A 26,866-nucleotide genomic window follows, 5' to 3' on the forward strand; every position below is an offset into this window, starting at 1 on the left:
TAAAGCTGGTTCATTATCAACGATATCTGAGGAAACTGATTTTGCTTGGACCTCAATTCGATAAATAATTTATACTGTACCATAACGGACAAACTCACTGAGAATATATCATCAACTGTAAATCTGTTTTCTTCTAATGTTGACATCAGAAAGCTTCTCACTTTATGAAACAAACCACGAGGAATTATTAGCAGTTATTAAAAAAATCAAAAACAAGCATAGCAAGGGTATAGACGATATTTCTGTTAAAATCTACCTTAATCAATGTTAGTTGTCTTATCACAACTCATAAATCAATCTTTTGAATCTGGTGAGTTGCCATCGTTTCTGAAGACTTCTGTCATAACCCCGCTTTATGAGGAAGGCCTTATGTTGTTCCTTCCAACTACAGGCCTACAGCACATATTCCTACCCTTGCTACCACTAGTCAAAATCAGAATATTTTCCTTATGTAATGATTATAACATCCTTACTTCTCGCCAATTCAGATTCCAAGCAAATAAGGGTGAGGTGATGCTTTGTTCTCTATATTAGAAACTATATATTCTGAATATAATGCTAAAGATTAAGTCATTGCTATTTTCCGTGGCCTATCGATAGCATTCGACTGTGTTAATCATGAGATCCTTCTGAATAAGTTTCTTCAGAGACAACACCCTTCACTGGTTTCATTCATATTCATCAGGCCGCAAACAGGTAGTTAATTTTGTTTTACATCTTTTTAAATGATTTAGTTTTTATAGATATAACGGCCACGATCAACTTCTCTGCCGATGACACAATGACACCACCTTATTATAGCACAAGGACATTCCTACTCTTCATGAGGTTACCTCCGAAGACATCAACGAAATCAAATAGTAGTGCGACTGCAAAAAGTTATCTTTTGATATTGATAAAATCAGTATATTTACTTTCCACTGCCTTGGCAACGAAATCATAGAAAGGGTGCATAATAATAAATGTCTGGGATTGAATATTGATTATAAATTGAAGTTTGAAAATCAAACAATAAACTGAAGCAAGAAGCTTGCCTCAGGTTGCTATGCACTGATAGTCATCTCTACAGAAATAGACGAATCCCATTCGAGAACAGCTTATTTTGCTCTCATAGATCCCCATATTAGATGTGGAATTGCTTTCTGGGGAGTTTGCTTTCAAATGATTTTCGTGCTAGAAAAAAGGGCAGTCCGATATATGTGCAAACCTGGATTCACGCAAACCTCTTTCAGTGTTCAATAAATTCACACCTCCACTTATCGTCTTGGTGTTTCTAGTTGAATATTTCTCTGTGTATTTCTTATTCTCGTGTTCATATATGTATTTGTTCAATATAATTGTATGTTTTTTATATATCTTTATACCTGTAAGAAAAATTTTAAGAATTTGTCAATGAAATGAATTCAGACAAAGTATATTTGATTGACTGTATGACTATTTTTTCAATTAATGAATTTTTCAAGTGAGACTTCATCATCATCTACATATGAGTGAATTTTCAATCCTTTATAATTTGTTAGTTCCCATTGCATAATATCAGTATTTATGTCTTTGATCATAAACTCATTTGATAAAAATAATTACTTTCTTATCCTTTTCTGGTAATCGGGATTTGCTTCACTTTATAAATGCAAAAACCAGTTTACAACCCTCACTTCACATCAAGGTGAATCTATATTTCATGTAAAAAAATGTTTCCTTCAAAGAACATTAATTTTTAATAACATCGCCTAGAGTTTTTCCATTTAGTTAAATGAGATCCTGTATCTGCCCAAAGTTGATATACGTATTAAGTAATTACCCTTAGAATAATTATTTTGTACATATGATAACTGAATTTACTGAAATTCGAGTTTTCTCTTTCAGAATATGAATATTGTGGCTGTCCCAAGAGATCAATATGGAACATTTTACGACAGTGACTCATATGTAGTATATGCAGCTTCGCAAAATGGACAAGTATGTGGCACTGATACCGTAGTAAGTTCCAAGGATTTTTTTTTATTGAATTGGCTACCTGAAATTGTTTTTCAAATGATAATTTCATGAGTTTTTACGACAGACATATGTTGAACAAATTTTTGATGATTCTAAATTAGGTTGTTCATGAGAAGACCCAGGTAGAATTCAACTCGAAGAAAACCCAGGTACCAGTTTTCTTGAAGAAAATAAATGTGGTACAAATCGATGCAAGGATTTGTTTTCATTGTTTTCAACTAACTTGTTTAATGTCACATTTGAAAGCAAAATGTTCAAAGCCCAAATTAGACTATTCAAGGCGAGCACATAAAAAATTTGCTTAATTTTTCAATTGGAAACACCATATCTCACAGTGGCTCTTCCAGAAATCAGTAACAAACTGGCTAAGGAATAGTCTAATATCCATAGTTAAAAACATTGAAACCTTTTTTGCCGAACTTTTCATGAATCATGAAGTCATTGTTACATTCATGATTTCATATAACCCTTTTCAAAATGGATTGCGCCATCTACCAGCTACTAGATTTAACACCAAAAGTAACCTGAAACATCAAGGACATTTTAAAAATATCCTTTTTGGCTTTCTACTCATGTGAATAAAAACAGTTTCAATTCCATAAAGAATATTTGGGGTGCAAACTGATATTGAAAGTTGTTGTACAAGTTGGGCACTACAGGTTGATCTGAAAAAAATTTCTATGTGTGATCTACATATATTTGTAATGAGTATATATTGCAGTTATTTACTTTTTTTATTTTTTGAAAGTTTTCCACATTTCTGTATAATGATGGAGATGTAGAAATTCTAAAAGCATTTTCCTGTAACTTATACTAGGTTACGAAGGGCATAAATAACCTAAAACATTGTTAAGGGAGAACTTATGAAAAATGCAATCAAAATATTTGTGATCTGGGAACAAAGAAAAACACAATTTCAATCAAATTTCAACATCTTTTTTAATTAAAATACATAAGTATATTTCTGTTATGTATCACAGATAGTCACAGTGAAATGAGAACAAGTCAGAAAAGTAAAAAACATTTTAAAGTAAGCCATATTAGAATGGTTCTACAAAAATTCTGTTTCACTTGGAACCTGCAAGTGAACTAACTCAAAGGTTTATATGAATAATCTATCTCAAGTTAAATCAATATCATAATCACTTTTTTTCGTCGGTTCTACTATATTATAGCTTGGTGCTGAAATATTTGTCACTTGAAAACTTTTATCACAAAAGTGAGTTTTGGTTGAATTTTTCGGAGGCTTATCAACTTTGATTGTCCCACAATTATCAGGTGAAGATTGTTTCTTTTGTAACGACCTCATTTTCAACACAGAAGAAATGTGTTCACTAACAGAAATATCAATGAAATCATCTGAAAAGTCTTCAGCGATAATTTTTTCTTCTACTATTGCCAGTGATTCCGTAGAAGGGCTTGAATACTTTTCAACGTTTTCAATATTTTCTTGCTTTACAGGACTAGGACAAGTAGGTTCAATCTCTGTACAGTCCTGTATAGTATTACTCAATATTTGCTCTCGACTTTCTGTTATATCGCTTTCCAATTCCATCATTTTCAATTTTTATTGGGGGAATCATCTTCATTCAACAAAGCAGGTAAACTTTTGACCACATCCTCACAGAAAACCTTTTTTCCATCTGAGGCATATTTTGATTTATACAAATATATCACATTTTCATTATTTGTGCATGTTTCAACAAAATTATAAGCTGATAAAAGTAATGTTTTACACTTAGGACACATCACAGGATTACAGGCCATACCCAAGTCCTGCAAAAAAAAAGATGTGTAACAAATTGAAAAGTAATTTTATAAAGTTGAAGATATAGGAAAGGGTATTTCAAAGATTATTACAATTCTCAGCATATATTAACTTTTTTCGTTCGGTGTCAACAGTGTCGATTGCTATGATCATTAGCCTCATGTTCTGGGTAGGTTATGGTGACAACTTCCTGAACTTTGAATTGTGAAACAGGCACAATACCATTTGCGTCAATTAACCGCTATATTTACTTCTTGTTTCCTTTATAATTACAAGTAACAGTACGTTAGGTAGGTCCAAAGTGGGAGGATCTTTTCAACCCCCATTGCAACTCGTGACGGTTCATTGTATCTCACACATAATCAAACTTGACCAAATAAATCTTGCTCCTCACGAAGTTAGTGATCTTTCAGGTCAGCTGGCAAGAGTGGGACTCTGCTAAACGCTAAAAATCTTATCTGGTCCGCGACGGGGCAGGTAGCGAGTACGTGCTCTGCTAACAGGGCCTGAATTTGCTTGTGAAGAATAATCCACTCCAAGGTTGAAAGACCATGATATATTTTCCTCAATCTAATGAGAACCTGATCGGTGGTCAGTTTGTGACTGACCAGGTAGGTAGGCAACACAACTGTGTGGCTTGGGAAGTGGGATACCCACTCGGTCAGTACACATCAGTCTACCAGGCTGAAGTGTATGCGATTTTGCAATGCGCAAGGAACGTTGATTTGAGGCCTCAACGAAATGAGCAGATCAATATTTTCACAGACAGCCAGGCTGTACTGAGGCAGGACAGGAACAGATTGACTATATACCAGGTGCCAGGACACTCAGGCAGACATGGATCATCAGCTCCATATACAGGCCCCGAACCTGCTGTGATGGTACCAAACGATTTTGTATGGAACCAGATTGGAAAGTGGATCTATAAGAAACATAAAAAGTACTGGGAAAATATACCGGGTAACATACACTGGAAAACCTTTATAAAGGGACTGTCCAAGAAGATAATTGAAGAACTGCTTCAACAAAGCAGGGATCGGCTCAAAACAATCAGAGCTACTCACTGTACACTGTCCATTGAGAGGACACCTAAACAAAATAGGACTGCACAACATAGACCTCAACTTTAGGCAATACAACAAAAGGACAGAGAGAGCTCGTCTACAGATGTGAGGCACTGGATCACAGGAGACAAACAATTTGTGGACAACCTTAATTATGTTGAGAAGAATGACATGCATCCAGCAAGGGACCTATACAAACTAGTATAGTTCACAAGATAGTTGGAATGAGTGTTATGAAAAGATGGGTTGAAACACAATAAGTCCGTGAGGATGCAGTGTCTTCCGGAGACTTGGGAGAAACACACAAGTCAGACAGCTTCCAAGTAGTAGAAAAAAAAACCCCACTGCAACTCACAAGGATTTATTGTGTTTCAAAAAATCGACCGAGTAAATCCAGTTTTCAAGAAGTCGATTACTTTATTTGGTGTGTGATCTTTCAGGTCAGCTGGCAAGAGTGTGACTATGCCAAATGCTGAAAATCTGACCAAATCTGCAATGACACAGGCACAGACAACATACTCTGCTGCCAGAACCTGAACTTCCTTGCGAAGAATAATCCACTCCAAGATTGACAGACCACGATCCATTTTTCTCAATCTAGTGAGGGCCTTGCGTGGTCAGTTTAAGACTATCTTCCTCAGGTAGGTAAGCAACACAAATGTGAGGCTTGGGAAGTAGGTCTCCTGTGATGCATTTCAGAGAAACCCCCTCACCATGGCTGCAGGGTACTAACTGCACCCACTAGCCCTCCCAACCCCCTCAGGTAACCTGAAGCCACCCAGGCCGTAATGTGCAGCTCTATAATTGTACTTGTGGGCCATTCTTCTGGAACATCTATCTATTGCAGCCATAATGACATACTGAAGAGATTTCAGTTGATAGGTCGAAATTGAGGTTGTCAGATGTTCAAGGTTCAATATTTTCACCTTAATGACCACAGCAATCTTTCTATATGAAGACATCTGTAAGTCAGCTATGCCTGACGATAGATTAGATTCAGTCATGCATGTCACTCATCATTTGAGCATAAGCATTTGTATACCTGCTTTGGGAGGACGGGGAATCACAGAGAGAAATATAAAGATGCTTAGACAAAGTGAAAATGAATTATTGCACCGGTGGACCGCGATTGGTTTGATCTGCTATTAAATTCATTACCATTTCCCCAAAATGTTATCTGTTCAAGTGGCAATAATGTTCACAAGTGATTCAAAAGTCCAGAGATTACAGAAGTGGTAAATCAAGTATCAAGGGAATTGGCAAAGCTTTTCATCTTCACCAATCTGTGGCCGGGTATTAAAGTGATAGAGATTTATCTAAAAAAAATTGAATTTTCGTTTTAGAAATTCTAATAACTCAAAACTTTCACTCTTCCAATAAACAGTATGTCTCAGTAACTTGTAACCATCAAGATTAGTAATTTTAGGAAAAACTTATTCATAAAAAGTATTGCATAGGAATGAAAACTAAAATGCAACCATAGGATATCAGATTCCTTTATTTTTGAGAATATCAAAAACTGATGAATATGCAATTGCATTGCGTTCATTAATTTTTTTTCCAAAACTTATCTCTACAATAATGAAAATTATACATATAAAACAACTAGAAAAAATAATGTTATCTCAAGAGATGAATGTTCATTACTGAAATTAACAAAACAAAAATTAATGAAATAGAAATATTGGTGAGAAATAACAAAAACCAATTTTTTATTGTAAATAACTGCAATTGCATATTTGACGGTGATTTTTAATTCTGATCAATATTTTTTATTAACAATTTTTGATATTACAAAAAAAAAAGCTGGGATTTAGACAAATAAGCGAATGAATGTCATCACGTAATGTCATCGATGACATGAGTAGATTGAAATAAAGGACATAAAGTCACGGAATGAGTTCCGTGAATGAATGAAATGAATTTTTTTTCTTATAATGTTATCCAGATTTGGTACTGAAGGGCTGATAAGGCAAGTGTCTTAAGGCGAAACATCGGATGTCTACCAGTGAGGATGAGTGTTCCGTGTAAGTGAAATTTTATCTCTGTCATTAAGTATATCGTGTAGGAATCCTGTGAATGATATCTGATTCAATTCCATAACAAATATTTGGAATACAAACGGAATAGAGTAAAATGTTTTTGTATGATTCAGTTTTCATATGAAAGTATTTGTTTCGAAAGTTTTTTTCTTTCATGTAATTTAATGTTTATGTGAAAGTAGCTGTTTCGAGAAGGCTTTTCCTTCCAGTTTGTGTCTGAATCTTACTCCTTTGCATGATCTTCACATCTTTGTATACAACTACTTTTTGAAATTAATTCTTTCCTTCCTTTCTTTGAAAGAATCCCACATTTTTTTATATCAAGAGAATGAGTAGCTAAAGCCAAAACCTTTCTTTCCTAAAAAAAGTACTTTACTCCTGAGCAAAATTCATATTTTCTGACAAACCTAGAATACAACTGCAAGAATTTGATAAGTGATATTGGCATTGAAGGTTTTAGTCCTTGTAAAACTTTTTATGAGGATTTTTTTTTCTAAAGTCAACAATAAAAAAGTTTTCCATATGGCTCCAACTCACTAAGACATGCTCTATTAATAACTTTTAACGGTGTTTACTCACAAAGTGTGGCATTAGAATCTGTAGCATATTAGCAAACATGGCCGTTTGCATAGCTCTGATCTTCTTAGAACCACTTGTTTCTTCACTACAGTTTTTGTCGGGTAAACTGAGGGGTGTTGCCTCATTCCTATTGGAGGATTCCAAACATAATCGACAAATTACGTTTTCGCTATGAGCCGATGATTTTTCAGGTTCTGGACTTAATACATCTTCAGAAAGTCTGAAATATAAGTCAAAAGTCAAATAAAAAAATGGTTTTCTTTTCGTTAACATACAATATAGACATAATACGTAATGTATTATCTAGGATTGTATTGAATGCGAATGATATTCAAGTAGATTTGTTCAATATCTCTGAAAGTAGCTTGAAACGAAGTTTGCCATCACTTCTAAAAAACAATACATAGATGTGCACATGTATATATATAAATGTATCTCACTGCAATCATTCATTGCCTTTGGGTTTAATCTTAGTTTTTATTTCTCTTAGGTTTAATTTTAATATGGATCTTAATCATAAGTATTTATGTACACCTTTATAAAAACATATTTGTATATTGGGTGCTGCCCGTTAGTTGAATAAATAAATAAATAAATAAGTTTATCATGAAAAACAGAGAAACGTTAAAAAAAATGGATATAAATATATTTGACTGAAGTATATATATAATTTACCTTCTCAAACTCGGGTCAAATTCCACGGGATGTGAAAGAGAATGCTTACTGCTAATTTCAGTCCGTTGACGTTTCAGTTTATTTTTGACATTCACGCCAATATCTTGTTTGACAGAAGTAAAACTATCCATTTCAATTTCAGATGAACTTTGTTCTTGCTTCACCAAATTGTATTCTTTCTCTGGACTTGCATTTCCAGAGATTAACTCGATAGGAATATCTCCATTTCCCTTACTTATTTCTGTCTTAATATTGGCACAATGTTCCATTAGATTTATTACAGTGTCTTCTCTACAACTGTGTGGAAACTCTTTCATAACAAAGCCAAACTTAGATGTTAAACGGCCGTGACACTGTTCTGTTTCACGTTTAACGCAAACCCAAGTAATGAAATTGTTGGAGCTCTTTTTGAGCATTTCATATTGGTACCCGCCCTTTGAGGCAAATGGCTTTCCTTGACTCGGTTCAGAAATTTCAAGATCATCTGAAAGGATAGGCGTTCTTGGCGAGTATTTCTGAAAAATTAGAGTGCATAAAAATATCAACGGTATGCAAAGGTATGTTCACTACATGTAATGTGTTTTTATTACAGCTAAGAGATCCAAAATTAGTAAAAATTTGTCAAATTTGAAACACTACTCAAATGAGTCAATATCAATAATAGTTCTTAAGCTGAAAAAAAAAACACCTTTTTATTTAGCTTTCCACATACTTTTGTGAAAATTATTTGTGAGTGAAAAAGAAGATCAACACCACATTATAGTTTCGACATTTGACTTGCCATCTTTTGAATGTGTCTTTGAAAAAGATTTATAATGGATAAAATGTAGATTTTAAGTTAAACATCTACTTTATAGGAAGTAAATCAGACAAAGTGTTATAAGTCGCAACGAATTATCTTGAAAGGTACTAATGGCATATAATTATGTTTATTCAGTAGATCAAAAATAAATTGAACAAATTTAAGAATCTAACCCTATTTTATAAATACCCATCTCAGAGGTTTATAATTATTTTTATAATAAAAAAATTAAGTAAAATAGAGTAGCCCTAGATGAACTCAGGAACTGTGTTAATGTTGATATTGAGAATATATAAGCTAAAAACACTTTTGTACAACAAGAATGAATTCAGTTTGAGAATATATATTGTATATAGATAACCAGGCAAACAATTTTTTTTTTTAATTGAGCCAAATATTTTAATCATCTTGGGCCACTGCCTTTTAACTCTTACATCCCAATTGTCGCGGTGGTCCACGATTTGGACCAGCTACAGTAAACATTTTCTCAGCTGGAATAGTGGTTCATTCTGTCGTTCACCATCGCCAATGCTTCCGTAGGTTGCTACGTAACTTAGTGACATCATGATTTTAGCGCGAGCTTGGTTTTCCTATCGAGACTCAGTCTCCCGAACTGCGAATTGGAGGTTAGGTTCATTGTATACATCGAATCACAGTTATCAGAGAAGTAACGCAACTTGTTGTCATATACATACCTATTTATATATTGTTCTTTACTATACTGTTGGTGAGTACAATCCATTCTTCGTTTGAAAATTGTCTTAGAAGTTTGAAAAAATTATTTAGATTTGGTGGTAATTTTTTTGGACCACCGCTCCACTGCAAATTTGATGAACTGCTGGACGATGCTTATGTCGACTCTTTACCATCTGATAATGGGTCAGTTATATCTGATGCTATAGATTCAGACGAAAATAATAATCATGACGAAATTGCCGGTGAAATGTTTTTGATGGACAGTGAAGATGAATTACAACAGGAGGACTCTGAAGACGATATGCCCTCATCCATGCTGCGCACCAATCTGAAGAAACAAATAAAGGAAAAAAGTATGCCACATGCGTTAGGTAAATTGAATAGGCCAACATCGCCACCGTTATTCGTAGCAGAATAAGGCGTTCCGGGTTTTTTGAAGAATTCCACTGACATGAAACCATATCAACTATTTCAGTTATTTTTCACAGATGACTTCATCAATCATTTAGTATTTCATACTAATCTATATGCAGAACATTTGGCAACAGGAAAAAGCTCTACTAATACAAATATTTCAGAAATGAAGGTGTTCTTGGATTTGAACTTATTGATGGGAATAAAACGGCAGCCAAGCTATAAGGACTACTGGGCAAGTGCTCCAGAACTTCATGATACTTACATAAGTTCAATAATGACCTTGAAAAAATTCAGTTGGCTCTTGTCACATCTATATATGAACGATAATTCTATGATTCCCTCACGTGATTCACCATTGTATGATAAACTTTATAAAGTACGCCCAATGTTGGATCACCTCACACAAAAATTTGAAGAGTGTCTACTGCCCAGTAAAGAATTAGCCTTAGATGAATCTATGATTAAATTCAAGGGTAGGAGTACGATGAAGCAGTACATGCCCAAAAAACCCATCAAGAGAGGGTACAAAGTATGGATGCTCTGTGATAAATCAGGGTATTGCTTGAAATTTGATATCTATACCGGAAAATCCTCCACAGGGGATGTGGAAAAATGTTTGGGGTCCAGAGTGGTCAAGAAACTGACAGAGGGCTTTTCAGGAAAGAATCACCTATTGTTTTTCGACAACTTTTTCAATAGTGTTGAACTAATGGAATATTTTAAAGAAAGAGGGATATATACTGTTGGAACTGTGAACATCTCACGCCGCCACATGCCTATCTTCAAAACAGATAAGCAACTGAACCGAGGTGAATTTGACTGGTACAGGGACTGCTTGCCATGAAATGGAAGGATAAGAGATCTGTTCATCTTCTTTCTAACTACCACAAACCAGAAAGCATCACTGAAGTAGATCGTAGGGAGAGAAGCGGAAATGTAGTAAAGGTGCCGTGTCCACAAGCTCTGATTGACTACAACTCAAATTTGAATTGGGGTTGATAAGTTCGATCAATTACTTAGCAGTTACAAAATCAATAGACAAAGTAACAAATGGTGGCATCGCATATTTTTTTATTTTCTCGATGCATGTGTTGTGAATTCTTATTGTCTCTACAAGCTAATGAACTTACCCAAAACAAGTTCGAAAGCATTTAGAAGAGCAATTATAGCTGGACTTACGGCTTCAACGTTAGCATCCTCAAACAGGGTCAAGTCTTCTTCAAAAAGGGCAAGCTCAAATGTACCTTATTTGGAGATTAAAAAATCGAAACCTTATGTTCCGAAAGAGATTCACTGGACATCATCAATGCATCAAGGAGGAGGTGTGCTCTATGTAGCACACCCCGTGCGTACCGATTGGAAGTGCTCCACATGCGGCGTTTCTCTTTGTTTAGGGAAGGACAAAACCTATTTCCTATCACTCACATTAGTTCATCTTTCCTATATTTCACTTTACTTTCTAATTAAAAGTATCATTTCATTATTATATTGACTTTTTTTCAAAGCTGGAACGGTGGTCCAAATGATAAAACACCACTTTTTGTGAAAAAAGACGATTTTTTTTTTATTTTCTAGATTAAATATGATCTTTGTATAGACAAAAATGGAATGATACCGCAATCATATAATTAGAGTGAGAAAAAAATTTGGGTTCCACTTGGGTTAAAATTTCATGATGATTCTGAAGCCAGTAAAAGTTAAGTTATAATTACCGAAACATTCTTTATCTCCTGAAGACGCCAACTTGGTTGGTGAAACGTGCGCCGAGAAGAGTATTGCATTTCTGATGATTGGGATAAGTGCTTGTTTTGGATTTATTTGGGAACTATTTTGAACATCCCTCACCTCGAAACTATTTATTATAACAATTGCAAAACAATTCTCAGTACAATCCATGAAAAAAAATTATTTACCCTACTACTTTATCATTTATCCTGTGACTGGTAACTGTTTCAAATATATTACACATGTTTCAAACTAAGATTTTTTGGATGGTCTTTTTCTTTCAATTTGTACCTGAAAGAAACTTCTGTCATGATCTACACATCTTCGTGAAGAGTTTATTTATATGAAGTTAATAGCTTTCTCCCCTTCTTATCAAGTTTCCCATATTTTGATGAATGATGATAGATATGTAAAAAGAAAAAAACCCTTTTCTTCAAAAACTGATATCTCTTTAAAAAAATCTTACTTTTTCAAATGTATGTGCCTTAATGTTTCGGTGACATCATTCACAGGCTCATTCCACTTCAAATGTATATCAATTGTTAATTGTGAGAATGTTTATACAGTAGAATTCATATATAACGACTCCGCTTATAACGACTATCCGTTTACAGCGACGATAATGTTTACTCAAGATTAGTTTCATATTTAGTTATTGAGAAATTATACTGTTTAGTGCAATTCCGGTTTAAGCAACCAACCGCTTATAAGGATGTCCACATCACGTGACCAATTCTCTAACAATATGGCCGCCTGTAGGCACACAATGAGAACAATGACATAGGTACTTCGCTTTTTCATGTTTTGTTATCTTTGGAAGCTGTGTAAATAAATAATTATGATGGCTGTATTCAATAAAAGTGATTATTTACTAACATTGGAATGTGAAAACACAGACATTGCTGTGCGTTACAAAGATAAAATCAGAGCGATACAGTGCATGGATCCATTTACTTTCACTTCAGAAGAAATGAACAGTTCTATAGAATGTTTTCCACCAGTTACTGCTTTCGATATGACTTCTTATCTGGTGCTAACTCATAGTTTCTATACAAATCAGCAGATGAAGGCCTACAAAAGTTTGACTGGCTACAAATATTTTGAAGCTGGATTTATACATGATTGTGAAGCAAAGTCAATCGGAGAGCACATTGTTGTTATTGCCAAGGTATTTAGATATTTTGCAAACTTGATTTATTCATAATTTTCTTCAGAGAATACATATTCAGATATGTATCTTAATTTTAGTCAAGCATTCACAGAGGATGAATAATCTCCCACTGCATGTCTGGATTATATTCGAGAAAGATGGTGCAATAATTTCAGCTCATTGTACTGGCCTGGAATATAATTAGTGTAAAGTTACCCACAACTTTTCATCCACAGTTTATGACGAGAGACAATCGAACAGGGTTTAGAATGAGATTTGCTAACAATCTTGTCAGATTGCAAATATTAAGAATTTTACCTGTATTTCGATATTATCATTTTAAAAACACGATATATTATTGAAACATGTCGAATAAATGAGTCGGCATTCTACATAAATTCATTCTATCAGCCAACAGTCCCTATACAAGCATTAATATCGAAAAACATGTAAAATAAGCGTATAATATTATTCAGGAAACATTCATTTGTACCGAAACAGGTAGCGTATGGGAACTGGAAAACTGGTTTCTCAGTAAAAATTTTATGACTTGTTAAAAGTATGTCATTTGAAATATCCTGCGTTGAACAATACCGAATGCCCAGGAAAGGCTCGCCCACAAAATATCAAATTTCTCACTTATCAAAAACAGTTTGTTGATGAAAATTTCAGAATATATTCTTCGAAAGTATATCTATCGATGTGCTCAAACAAATTTGCGTACCATAAGTTCCTCTTGTGCGAAAAAAATAGTTCCGTATATCCTAAAGTGAATTATTCAAAAAAGTCACATTTCTCACTTAACAAAAATAATTTGTTGATAAAAATTTCAGAATATATTCTTCGAAAGTATATCTATCGAAGTGTTTGGATAGATTTGCGTACCATACGTTCCTTTGGTGCAAAAAAAAAATAGTTCTGTATATTCGAAAGTGAATTATTCAAAAAATTAAAATTTCTCACTTATCAAAAATAGTTTGTTGATGGAAATTTCAGAATATATTCTTCAAAAGTATATCTATTTACGTGTTTGAACAGATTTGCGTACCATACGTTCATTCGGTGAGAAAAAACAATAGTTCCTTATATTCTAAACTGAATTATTCTATTTTTTTCACACCGAAGGAACGTATGGTACGCAAATCTGTTCCAACGCGTCGATAGATATACATTCGAAGAATATATTCTGAAATTTTCATCAACAAACTATTTTTGATAAGTGAGAAATTTGACTTTCTTGAGTAATTCGGTTTTGAATATAAGGAACTATTTTTTTTTGCACCGAAGGAACGTATGGTACGCAAATCTGTTTGATCACTTTCCAAGAATATATTCTGAAATTTTCATCAACAAACTAAGTGAGAAATTTGTCTTTTTTGAATAATTCACTTTAGAATATACGGAACTATTTTTCTTGCACCGAAGGAACGTACGGTACGCAAATCTATTTGAGCACGTCGATAGATATACTTTCGAATAGTATATTCTGAAATTTTCATCAACAAATTATTTTTGATAAGTGAGAAATTTGACTTCTTTGAGTAATTCAGTTCCGAATATACGGAACTATTTTTTTTCGCACCGAAGGAACGTATGGTACGCAAATCTGTCCAAACACTTCGATAGATATACTTTCAAAGAATATATTCTGAAATTTTCATCAACAAACTATTTTTGATAAGTGAGAAATTTGACTTTTTTGTATAAGTCACTTCCGAATATAAGGAACTATTTTTTTTCACACTGAAGGAACGTATGGTACGCAAATCTGTTTGAGCACGTCGATACATATACTTCCGACGAATATATTCTGAAATTTTCATCAACTATTTTTGATAGAGAAATTTGACTTTTTTGAGTAATTCGGTTTTGAATATAAAGAACTATTTTTTTTCGCACCGAAGGAACGTATGGTACGCAAATCTGTTTGAGCACGTCGATAGATATACTTTCGAAGAATATATTCTGAAATTTTCATCAACTATTTTTTATAAGCGAGAAACTTGACTTTTTTGAGTAATTCGGTTTTGAATATAAGGAACTATTTTTTTTTCGCACCGAAGGAACGTATGGTACGCAAATCTGTTTGAGCACGTCGATAGATATACTTCCGAAGAATATATTCTGAAATATTAATCAACAAACTGTTTTTGATAAGTGAGGAATTTGACTTTTTTGAGTAAGTAAGTTCCGAATATACGGAACTATTTTTTTTCGAACCGAAGGAACGTATGTTATGCACATCTGTTTGAGCATGTCAATAGATATACTTTCGAAGTATATATTCTGAAATTTTCATCAACTATTTTTGATAAGTGAGAAATTTGACTTGTTTGAGTAATTCAGTTTCAAATATAAGGAACTATTTTTTTTTTCGCACCGAAGGAACGTATGGTACGTAAATCTGTTTGAGCACGTCGATAAATGTACTTACGAAGAATATATTCTGAAATTTTTATCAACAAACTATTTTTGATAAGTGAGAAATTTGACTTTTTTGAATAATTCACTTCCGAATATACGAAACTATTTTTTTCATACTGAAGGAACGTATAGTACGCAAATCTGTTTGAGCACGTCGATAAATATACTTCCGAACAATATATCCTGAAATTTTCATCAACAAACTATTTTTGATAAGTGAGAAATTTTACTTTTTTGAGTAAGTTCCGAATATACGGAACTATTTTTTTTCGCACCGAAGGAACGTATGTTACGCAAATCTGTTTGAGCACGTCGATAGATATATTTTCGAAGAATATATTCTGAAATTTTTATCAACAAACTGTTTTTGATAAGTGAGAAATTTGATATTTTGTGGATGAGTCTTTCCTGGGCATTAGGTATTGTTCAACGCGGGATATTTCAAATGACATACTTTTAACAAGTCATAAAATTTTTACCGAGAAACAAGTTTTCCAGTTCCCATATGCTACCTGTTTCGGTACAAATTAATTTTTCCTGAATAATATTATACTCTTATTTTACATGTTTTTCGGTATTAATGCTTGTATAGGGACCGTTGGCTGATATAATGAATTTATGTAGAATACTGACTCATTTATTCGACATGTTTCAATAATATATCGTGTTTTTTAAAATGATAATATCGAAAAACAGGCAACATTCTTAATATTTGCAATCTGGCAACACTGTTCGCAAATCTCATTCTAAACCCTGTTCGATTGTCCCTCGTCATAAACTGTGGATGAAAAGTTGTGGGTAACTTCACACTAATTATATTCCAGGCCATACAGTACAGCAGCAATGTGACTGCAAATGGCCGGCGGCTCGGGTGTACCTTCCACAGCCGTCCTGTGTGTAAACGCTGTAAATCCAAAGTTATAAAAGGAATCCAAAGTTATAAATGGAATAATGTAAAAACTGTTCAAATATGTTCCACATGAGTTGTGCAAAACATTGCGTGAATGTGAAGTTCACAGATGACAATAGTGAAGTTATATTTTTCAGAAAAAGGCTGTAAGAATAATCTCACAGGCCAAGCAGAGTGATTCCTGCAGACCCCTTTTCGCGACATTTAAAATTTTGACTTTGCCATCTATATTTATATATCATACACTCTTAGAAATACATAAAAATAAAAGCAATCTCGAAATTAATGCTGATGTCCATGATCATAATACTAGGAGCCGCCTACTCATAAGACCGAACAGATTCAGATTGGACAAATCAAGAAAAAATTCTATGAACGTTGACCGACATAATATCTTGCCTCAAGTTAAAGCTTTCGATTATAATACTTTCAAAAAATACCTAAAGAATCATCTTATCTCAAACACATTCTATTCTATGGATGAATATATGGCTGCCCAAGTCTAGATATAATGCCAATGATCTAGTGCTTGTATTAGCTTTTCTAATGATATCAACTTTGATTCTGCCATAGAAGGTGATGAACTTATAAATATTATTCAGAAAATCAAAGATAGTGGCGATGAAGCAGCACTAATGTGTGTGGTTGAGCCCTTTGCTTCAGAAATCAATAAGAGCATTTTTAGAACTGTAATACCAAGTGTTTATATGTATAAAGAAAAATATGAAGACCTGTCCTATAGAGATTTATGTGTTATAGCACTTCAAATCAATGAAAAATTGAGTAGTGAACAAAGTTGAAATATTTTATTAGCCACATTAAAACAAAATAAATCGAAGGAATGGTTCAATCAGAGAGCTGGACGTATTACTGCTTCAAATTTCAAGAGGGCCTGCAAAACTTCTATTTCAAATCCTTCATTATCCCATATGAAAACTATTTGTTATCCTTCGGAATGTCAATTCAAATCAAAGATTACAGAAGGGGAATTGCACCATGAAGATGATGCATTAGAAGCCTACAAACTTGAACAAATGGAGAGTCATTCGAATGTAACAGTAGAAAAAGCTGGATTTTACATTGATCCTAGTGACAACTACCTTGGAGCTTCTCCAGATGCTATGCTATCCTGTTACTGCTGTGGCTACAAAATAAACCAATACCTCGATGAAATTAAACAAACTATAATGTTACTGTACCTCAGATATATCTTCTATCATGTATTTCCTTCTTTTCCTTGCTCTTTCTTCTCTGACAAAATTGATATGACCTTTTTTACGAACCACTTCATCATTTCCATAGCCCATTGCCAAAGATGGAACCCAGTCAGGACTATTTTCATCATTCAACTCAGATGGTTTTGCTACAATGTTATTTGATTTTATTTGATTATGAAAATCAAATATCCCATAAATTTTTCACCAGACAAAAAATGTTTACTGCACACTCTACTGTATTTAAGTTTGACTTCTGTGAGATCTTTTCTTCTGATAGCGTGTATCCATTTTTGGCGTCTCCTTTTTGAAAGTTCGTTCAAGTCCTCTCTATGTGCAAAATGTAATTCACTAGGTATTTTGTAAAAGTTCACCCGATCACGATTCCCACGGCTTCCGCAATTTACAACACAACACGTTGTAGGCATGATTTTATGTTATGAAGGACGATTGATATGTAAAATCAGCCTCAAACAACGAATTTCAGCAAGCAGCAACACAATCACTCACAAAGACAAATTGATTATGAACTTTTCTAGTTTTCTTTCCATTAGAACAAACATGTGTGCCTACAGGCGACCATTTTGATTTAATTTTGACAGCATCTCCAACAGGTCTACAGCGACCTCGAGTAACAAAAGACAATAGAGAGGCCTTTCCCATCCTTACATTGAAGGCAGCATAACTTTGTTTACGGAAAGTAAGTTGGACCATAAAACAGTGGCGGTCGGTTTAGTTGATAACCGGAAGGATATTATATATTTATAAAATAAATCATTTCAGGTGAAATTGTATTCTGTTCAAATAGTTCCTACAGAAAATCTGATTTATTTTTAATGATTATGGAAATGGGGCCAGTTTTTCTACCACCTACTAGATTTTCATTTATGTATGGCTTTATAATAAAGCGTGCGGTTAACTGATGGGTTAAAATTAAATTATTCCAAATGAACTAAAATGTGATTTATTCTCAAATTTGATAAACAAGCGGTACGGTTTATGAGGTCGGATATAAAGAATTTTCGATTAGAAATCATTGAGGTTTGATATTATTCTGTTATTTTATTCAAAATTGGTATCTAGGGTTCCTTGTGGACAGACATTATGAAAAGGGATATTTTTTATGTATGTAATGATCGTTTTTTGATATTATTCTTATAAATGAAGTTTTTGAAACTAGGTTTACATTATTCAATTATTTGACATATCCCGACCAGAAAGAGGTTAAAAAAATGACAACCGTCATTTCTTATTGAATATTGTCTGTATGCAACTCGAAAGCCTCGTGCAAAGAAAGAAAAACCAAAACGGAGATCATATTCTTTGTGTGACGTAAGTTAGTTGTTAAGTGAGCAATAACATATAACACCGGCACCGGTTGCACAAGAATAACTACTTAGTAAATATACAAACTGAACATTGAGCAGAGAGCTTTTTAATATGTTGATCACAGAATGGATATGACCTATGGCACACATATAAAAAAACATATTTTCTATTTTTGAATATAGTTTTTTTCATTTACATTAATTATTTTTCATAATTATAGAATTCATCAGCATGAATTATTGAAAAACAAACATAATGTCGGTGCACAAAGACCCCTAGATACAAATTTTGAATGAAATCACATAATAATAATATGAAACTTCAATCGTAATTATAAATATTCATGATTTCTAATCGAAAATTCTTTATATCGGACCTCACAAACCGTACCGCTTGTTTAACAAATCTGAGAAAAAATCACAAATTTCTTCATCTGATTTTATGAAGCAAAGTTCATTACTTTTGAAATCAACATTTATCATTGTTATGAATTAGTTCATTTGGAATAATTTAATTTTAATCCAGTTAACCACGCGCTTTATTACAAAGCCATACATATATAAAAATCTAATAGGTGGTAGAAAAACTGGCTAGAACAGAATACGTTTTCACCTGAATTATTTTATAAATATATAATATCCCTCCGATTATCAACTAAACCAACCGCCCGTTTTATGGTCCCACTTAGTTCAAATGTAAACAAAGTCTCTATAACCTCTCATTACCCGCCACCCCCCTCCGCACATAAGTTGTACAGAAAAGGATAGTACGATACCTGTTTCGAAACACATGTATTGTATTGGTATAGGCACCATACATGCATGGCAACTCTATCTCTTATTATATTACTCTGAGATAGCAACCGTTTTTCATGAACGTCGCGCAATGTTTTGTTTACACAATCTGCGCACCAATACCTCGGCGCACTCCCTCTTCTTAGGTACCTCTATTGATAGGTATTTTTTTTCAAATGGGATCTCATTCTTTGAAGAGTTTTGAATAAGGCATAGGTTTTAAAATATTCAAATAAACATTTAATGTTATGAAAAAATTATTTACGTCGATACGGGCGCACGGATCCCTATTTCCAGCGTTAAATTAAAATTATAAATAATGGATGTACCTTTCCGGGAGTTGGGACTTTTTATAGTATATTTTCTCATCAATTCTTAATGATTGTTTCAATGTTACTAACAAAAAAACGGAATATTTTATTTTTCCTCGATTATTTTGTTTACATTGTTTACAACAATCATAATTTTTTATCCACTGTAAAATCCTTCACGTACATTTTTGTAGAGGTCATTCAGAGTCGAATGAGTTATTGCTATTAAATTATACATATATGTATGTCTGTATACGTCCTGACGGTGAACCTGCCTGAATTGATTTTGTATTTACTTTATCCGTCTTCATTATAAGAATTTGTTGAATAAAATGAGTAAAATATACACATGTAATAATACTTTTCTACTCAGTATAATAATCTTTTTTTTTGTTCATGTCAGAACAAAGAACTGTCTTTTTGGGAACATAATTTGAAAAGTACCCTTCCTAATCAAAATTTTTTCTTCATATTTTGCTTTTCCACTAATGTAAATGTGCCAAGACATTTTGCAATCCAATTCGACATAATTATTCGATGATGTGAGCAGTGTCCTGTCCCCTGGCAATGGTACGTATTATTCTGGCACATTCACCTTCTTCACCATCTATTGGAAACTCAATAAGTACAAGAGTCTTCCTTGTTATACTTTGATAACTGATAAATCTCGTCCTGTATAAATAATATTGAAAACTTTAACCAGGGCTTACATTTTTCACAACAATTCAGTATATGAAACCATAAATGTTAGTAAAAAATAATGACATTTTGCAACCCATCTATATAATAACTCTGGATGGCCTATTATTTTGACAGTTATGACGAAATCCATGAATGCCAACAATGAAATATAAACCACTTATTCCTTATCGATTATGATCACACATGACAAAAGAACAGACAATTGGTGTTGGTTGATTAATATAACAAATATAAAAAACAATTTTAGTACTATTTTCAAAATTTTCACGTTTTCATTAGTATGTTGAGTACACCGTTACTGCTGAACGTTGAAGTGTTCCTAATCGTAAAACACCAAGTCAAATGAAATGCTGTTTTTTTTTGAAAGATTTCTAAATATTATGAATCAAGGGAAGGTGTTAGATAATGATGAATACCTAATGTCTTGATGTTGTTTTTATATGTACCCATATAACAGCTGTTCAAAAAAGTTTCGAAAAGGTTGGAGCTATATTTAATAGATATTTTAACAAAAAAAAAACAAATTATAACCTTTTTTATGCAATATATTTCTCACCTTGTTTGGTAGGCCCCCTTTCTTGATTTTGGTCTTTCCCAGACAGTCTGGTGGAAAATGCTGTGAACATATGGAACTAGTAGGAGGTAAAACCTTTTCAATGGATAATTCCCACATCCGACGTTTCTTTCTATCCTGAACAATTAAATTTGCAATTCAATATCCGAAGCAACATTTGAAATAATTCAGTTCCCAAAAATTATTGTTTCATGAATAAAAACATCTCATCAGAGCCTGTATAATGTTGGAAAATTATAAGTGTTGTTCAGGGAAGCTAATGATTGAGAAAAAAATGTAAATGTAAGGTTGTTCGATTGATGACCTATTTTTTTGTAGAAATTCATATTGGATGTAGGATAAAGAAAGTAATTTTTATCTAATTTCTTCCAAGTTTTATTTGTTACAACCGAAATCAGTCGTAACAAAACTCAATCATTCATTAATAATATGGAGATAACGTGTAATAAAAATTCTAGGAGAAATGACATATTACCAGAAACATATCTATATTACATTATACTCTACTAACGAGCACCAACATTAGTAGCCTTAGATGACTTTCATCGATGTTTTAAGTTAAAACTTCAACTGAATACTGCTGATACTACAATCACAAGTATAATACTTAAAGAACCAGTAGTTTCACCTTTGTCATAACCTTTGATGTTTCTGTCTCACCGTTTTATTTTTTAGGACTACTACTCAACCATAATTATCAGCAACGAGTGGATTTGGCAGCGTTGGACATTTCATATACTGCTCAACAAGTGAATAATATATAAAAACTGCTCAACAGTAAAACAAATTACATGGAAAGTTAAATATGTTTTGGAGTAATGTAGAATATTATGAGAAGCTTTGAATTTTTTATTGGAATTGTTACACGTTTTTACTCGTTCCTTGTCTGAACTGCATAAAAATTCAATATTTTTGCATACTGTATGAATAATATAAAACACATAAAATCTATCAAATTTTGGGAAGCATGTCGGAGAGTTTCAAAAAAACAAAAATAATTGGGATGCTTGCCCAACCCAGCCGGTCCTGATGAGATGCAACAACATTGGAACATACATGTATGCAGGTGGTTATTCTCAACTAAATAAAGAATAATACTTATTACTTTTTCACAACTGCAAAAATGTTCTTCTTGAGGAACACTGCTCTTTTGATTTTCGTTGAAGGACTCTTATTTTATTTCTCAAGTGAACCTTACATGGTAAATTCTTAGATAATGATGTTGATGTCTGGGTACTCACATCTGTAATAGAAATACTAATTATAATAAACTGACAACCAATTGTATAAACATAACCAAGCATTAATGAATCAATGATGTTTTCCTGATTTCATATTTTTGAAGTTCAAATTAAACAAAACATATTCTTGTGTAACTTAAAAAAACTAATCCAGTTTTTAAAAAAGGCAAGTTTCTTATATTTCAGCAGGCAGACACCACAACAAATTATATAGCTTAAAAAATAGAAATACCTTCTAAATAAGGTTCGGCAAAGCTTGTACTAGGAACAGAATCCAACTCAGGTGATAATTGCATACAATCTCCAGTAAAAGGAATACATATGTGCCTACTTTTAATATATTCATATGTAGACTACATTCTGTATACATTCTGTACTCCCTTTTGTTATAACTTCAGTGACAAATGAAGTTCTATTATATTCATATCATTTGTGAATATACACTATACACAATTAGTAGTCATTGGACATTCAAAAACATCATGATTCTCAATAACTCATGAATAACTTGACTCTTCCTAAGCGAAAGATAAAAGTTGGGAACTTTCCAAGTCAATTTAAAAACTTGTATGAATGCCCTCATTGAATACCGGTGATTTACTTTTCTATGTAATAAGTTGAACTATTCATCAGTTGAGTTGGCTTGTTTGAATTCGCCTTGACAATCAAACAGGAACAACAAAACTTAGCATACCGATGTTCAATGAATGTCTATACTATAATTCCAAAATATTAGGCACTGAATTCTCAGAAATGACTGACGTTTTGGCCTTAATCTGTCTCTTGAAGTGGGGTACGGAAATTATACCAAACAGATGAGGAATCTATAATTTCATCAGCAGAGGCTTCGTACTGAATTGACTAGCACGAGATAAGTCTTAAGAGCGGTTCGCACGTTGCAGTTGCCTGAACAACTTATTACTTCTCAATAGCATATTTAGCTTCTACCTCAAATTCTTTATGGCTTATGTAGTCTCCACATATTATTTTTATATTTCAATAATGCATGTAATTCTGATGTGGAAAAAATTATTATTATATTTACCAGAAGATGCTCCACTCTCTCCACTGGAATGTTTTGAATATTCGAATATGGTTGGAACAGCATCCCTCTTCAGTCTATTTTTTTGCATGCTTGAAAACATTCGTTCTTCGAAGTGGGCACTACAGACTCTGAACCGTTTATAACATTGTTCTGAATTATAGGAATCCAATTTCACTAGTTGTAGTTTTACTTTCCACTTGTTACACCTCAAAAATTTATAGGTTATATAGGTTTCAATTTTTTAGTGAAAATGTAGTGAATAGCTATGAACATCTATTTATATTGAACTCACCTATCTTCATCTTTGGGAAATTTAAAATAGCTGTATTGAGGATTTTTCTTGGAATTGTTAGAACAAGCTACACAATAATCAGATGCCCTTTTGGGATGTCTAAACAAATTGTTAGCCATTATTGAGGCTAAAAATGATAAAACGAAGCAGCAATAAAATCAATAATCAAATATACTGTGAAAGCTTAAATCAGTATCACAATCTGTGGCACAGTATCAGTATTGTTACCTATGCTGTGGTATGTATAGCTTCAACCACTTGTGTTTGTGTTCAGTTTAATTTTTTTTACTACTGCGCATCCATAATTGCCCGTCCGGAGTGGATTTGTCAGCGTTTTACATTTTATACACTGCTCAACAAGTGAATAATAGATATAAACTGCTCGACGGTAAAACAATTTTATAGAAAAAAAATTCATGGAAAATTAAATAAGTGTTTTGTGAACCAACCTTGTCCGGTTGGTTCACATTTTGCAATTGATTTGAAAATAAAATACCGAGGAGCTAAAGGGACTTGCAACTTCAAACAAAGCTCATAACTGTATAAAATGAAATATTTTTGCATACTGTATGAATAATATAAAACGTATAAAATCGAACAAAGTTCAGAAAGCGTGTCAGAGAGTTTCTAACGAATGAAAAGAATTTTTTTGCTTGTCCAACCCAGCCGGTCCTCTTAAGATTCAACAACATTGAAACATACATGTACGCAGGTAGTTATTCTCAACTGAATTAAGAATAATACTTATTACTTTTTTACAAGTAGGTACCACTGTAAGTGTTCTTGAAGAACATTGCACATTGTACCAGAGTTGCCTGCATGTGGTCATCCTGCCCGTATCGAAACAAAATTATGTTAGTTGATTTTAGCTAGGATGCCCTTGTAATATTCCTGTTTTGTAAGTAACACTGCACAAGAATTTTTGAATGCGTGATGAGAGCGTTGCGAAAAGTGTGACAGTCCCAGGCGAACGGAAGTTGAGAGGGAGGTATAAGTTAGTGAAAACAGAAAAAGAGAGAGTTACGTTTCGTATATTCCTGTAGGGGCAAGAGAGAGAGAGGCGTGAGCACACATTTACGGTTGAATAGGCTCTGAAGAATTAGGAGAAAACTATCATACGTTGCCACTAATTTAAGCAGGAGATTTAATTGTTAATCTCGCGTCCGGAGATGGATAACTCTTGGTAAACTTTCCACAAAATAAATTAGAACTACAAATGAATAATAACCGAAATGAGCCTATCACAAGACATGGAACAAAGTAAAGCCATTGTATGGCGCATTGTATGAAGCCTTTGTATGGCGAAACACGTGTTGTTTTTGTAAAACAGTTTAGTGAAAATCTTACAAATATGTGTTTTTTGAATACATGGAACAACAATAGATGCAGGTTTCTCTAGATATATTTTAATTTTCATACAATTTTGTGTTGTGTCGAAATTTGTTTTGTTGCAATGATTTTCATTTTTTAATGTATCTAATATGTCTGACTATTTTGAAAACCATCAGACATATTACATACATATTAAAAAATAAAAAACATTGCAAGTCCCTTCAGCTCCTCGGTAACTTATTCTCAAACCCTTTACAAAATTTGAACCAAACAGACAAGGAGTGAATAAAAATATAGAACAATTTGAATAAAAAACTCAAAGCGTTTCATAATACATTACTACAAAATATCCATTTAATTTTCCATGAATGTTGTTTTACGGTCTAACTGATACAAAACCTATTTCAAATGAAAACATTAAAATTCCAAGGTTGTCAACTTTCACTGAACGTATTCTCATTTTGAATAATTATTCTGATGTACGAAATAAAATCCAATATCAAATAAATCAGAACATGGAATATTTTTAACCAACACAAAACTTCTCTTTATCATGATTTCACTATTTCACAAGCGAAACGTCGCCAGTCTGTAGTCCAAAAGCGGTAAATTACATGAAAAATTTTAGAGATGAAACCATTGCCAATCATCAAGGCAATTCATAGCGCATCCAAAAACTATTTGCTACGATTCGATCATGCGCGCCGTGATTTATTACCGAAAAGTGAGAATAGTCAGACTACTGGATATTTTAGCATTACACTTGTGACAATACTCAGGGGCTCTTTTGGGTTAATAATGATGATTACATCACGAGGGGCAGTAAAATCAAAAATAATTTGGTATACAGCTCCTACAATATGTAAATGATTATCCCTGAGCACTTTCACACAAATTTATTCGATAGTTCGATATCTGGATTACCTGATAATTACATCAATGCCTGATATATCTGTTTGAAATCTGTTTTTCTATTAACCAGCTGTCGCACCTCTACGACCGACAACTCTCAAAAGTCGAAACTTGTGCGAGCTAAGGACTAACGAGGTCTTACCTTTTAACGTGTGATTCCTAACACGTTAAAAGCTAACACATGTTTAAACTAACTAATCCGAATCCAATTTAAAATGAGGATTTTAAGGTTATTAACTTCCACAGAAAGTATTCTCGTTTTGAATCATTCTGTTGTACGAGATAAAATACGAATACAATATCAGAACTTGAAATATTTCTGGTGAAGTGGTAATATAAGTCACAACAAAATTTCTCTTTACAATGATTTCACAAGCGAAACGTCAGTCTAATAGCGGTAAATTACATGAAAAATTTTAGACCAGTGCTGCCAACATGATGACCTGAAACAAAATTCCGCTACACTACTTCATTCATATTCCGTTACGCTTGTATATCTAACGCAAATCAGTTTGCGCATGTGCACTATCCAAAATTAAATACCACAGAACTTACAGTGTGTGTATCGTAACTAGAGCTGTCACGAATAAGAATCATGCTCCGAGTTAAATAACGATCATATCAATAAACATTTGAATACACTTCAAAATATAACAATCAAAAAAGAAAAGAAAAAACACATTGCAATCCGAATAATACCTAGGCAATCTACTCTGAATGGGGACGTATCAATAGATTTCTTTTTGTGGATGTACATGTATTGGTTGTATTTTTAGTAAAACCTTTCACTGAACATTTTTACTAAAAGTACATTCTTGTACACGGCGCATCCAAAAACTACCTGTTGCAATTCGATCATGCGCGCTGTGA

At 33.3% G+C, this 26,866-nt stretch overlaps 3 protein-coding genes across 12 annotated transcripts in view; 2 read left to right on the forward strand and 1 right to left on the reverse strand.

The window, feature by feature from the left end:
- Window positions 1-26,866, forward strand: part of qua (villin like protein quail) — a 94,410-nt gene that overhangs the window by 33,936 nt on the left and 33,608 nt on the right. For 4 of the 5 annotated variants that reach the window (XM_023163910.2, XM_023163906.2, XM_074173818.1 and 1 more), the window contains one exon: window positions 1,867-1,980. In XM_023163910.2, coding sequence (XP_023019678.2) covers window positions 1,867-1,980 — 114 coding nt within the window. The remainder of the gene's footprint in view (window positions 1-1,866; window positions 1,981-26,866) is intronic. The other variant, XM_074173819.1, reaches the window with a different exon arrangement.
- Window positions 2,919-26,866, reverse strand: part of LOC111508426 (uncharacterized) — a 36,566-nt gene continuing 12,618 nt past the window's right edge. For 2 of the 5 annotated variants that reach the window (XM_023163912.2, XM_074173823.1), the window contains 4 exons: window positions 21,157-21,291; window positions 8,127-8,641; window positions 7,452-7,671; window positions 2,919-3,774 (listed from right to left, as the gene is read on the reverse strand). In XM_023163912.2, coding sequence (XP_023019680.2) covers window positions 3,559-3,774; window positions 7,452-7,671; window positions 8,127-8,641; window positions 21,157-21,291 — 1,086 coding nt within the window. In that variant the 3' untranslated portion in view covers window positions 2,919-3,558. Of the gene's footprint in view, window positions 3,775-7,451; window positions 7,672-8,126; window positions 8,642-17,449; window positions 17,614-17,672; window positions 18,089-21,156; window positions 21,292-23,460; window positions 23,667-23,752; window positions 23,880-26,866 lie in introns of those variants that run through there. The other 3 variants (XM_074173822.1, XM_074173821.1, XM_023163915.2) reach the window with 3 other exon arrangements.
- LOC141481742 (uncharacterized) lies at window positions 12,230-22,032 on the forward strand. 2 transcript variants are annotated; one of them, XM_074173824.1, is made up of 2 exons: window positions 12,230-12,934; window positions 21,850-22,032. In XM_074173824.1, the coding sequence occupies exons 1-2, from the start codon at window positions 12,605-12,607 to the stop codon at window positions 21,925-21,927; spliced, it is 408 nt and encodes a 135-aa protein (XP_074029925.1). In that variant the 5' UTR covers window positions 12,230-12,604; the 3' UTR covers window positions 21,928-22,032. The 2 variants fall into 2 exon arrangements, 1 of the variants encoding a protein (XP_074029925.1); XR_012465140.1 differs by lacking the exon at window positions 12,230-12,934 and adding an exon at window positions 19,539-20,468.

Source organism: Leptinotarsa decemlineata, unplaced genomic scaffold (assembly GCF_025532065.1).
Source record: "Leptinotarsa decemlineata unplaced genomic scaffold, Ldec_3_MD MMD2_tig00000505_RagTag_RagTag, whole genome shotgun sequence".
Classification (NCBI taxonomy): Eukaryota; Metazoa; Arthropoda; class Insecta; order Coleoptera; family Chrysomelidae; genus Leptinotarsa; species Leptinotarsa decemlineata.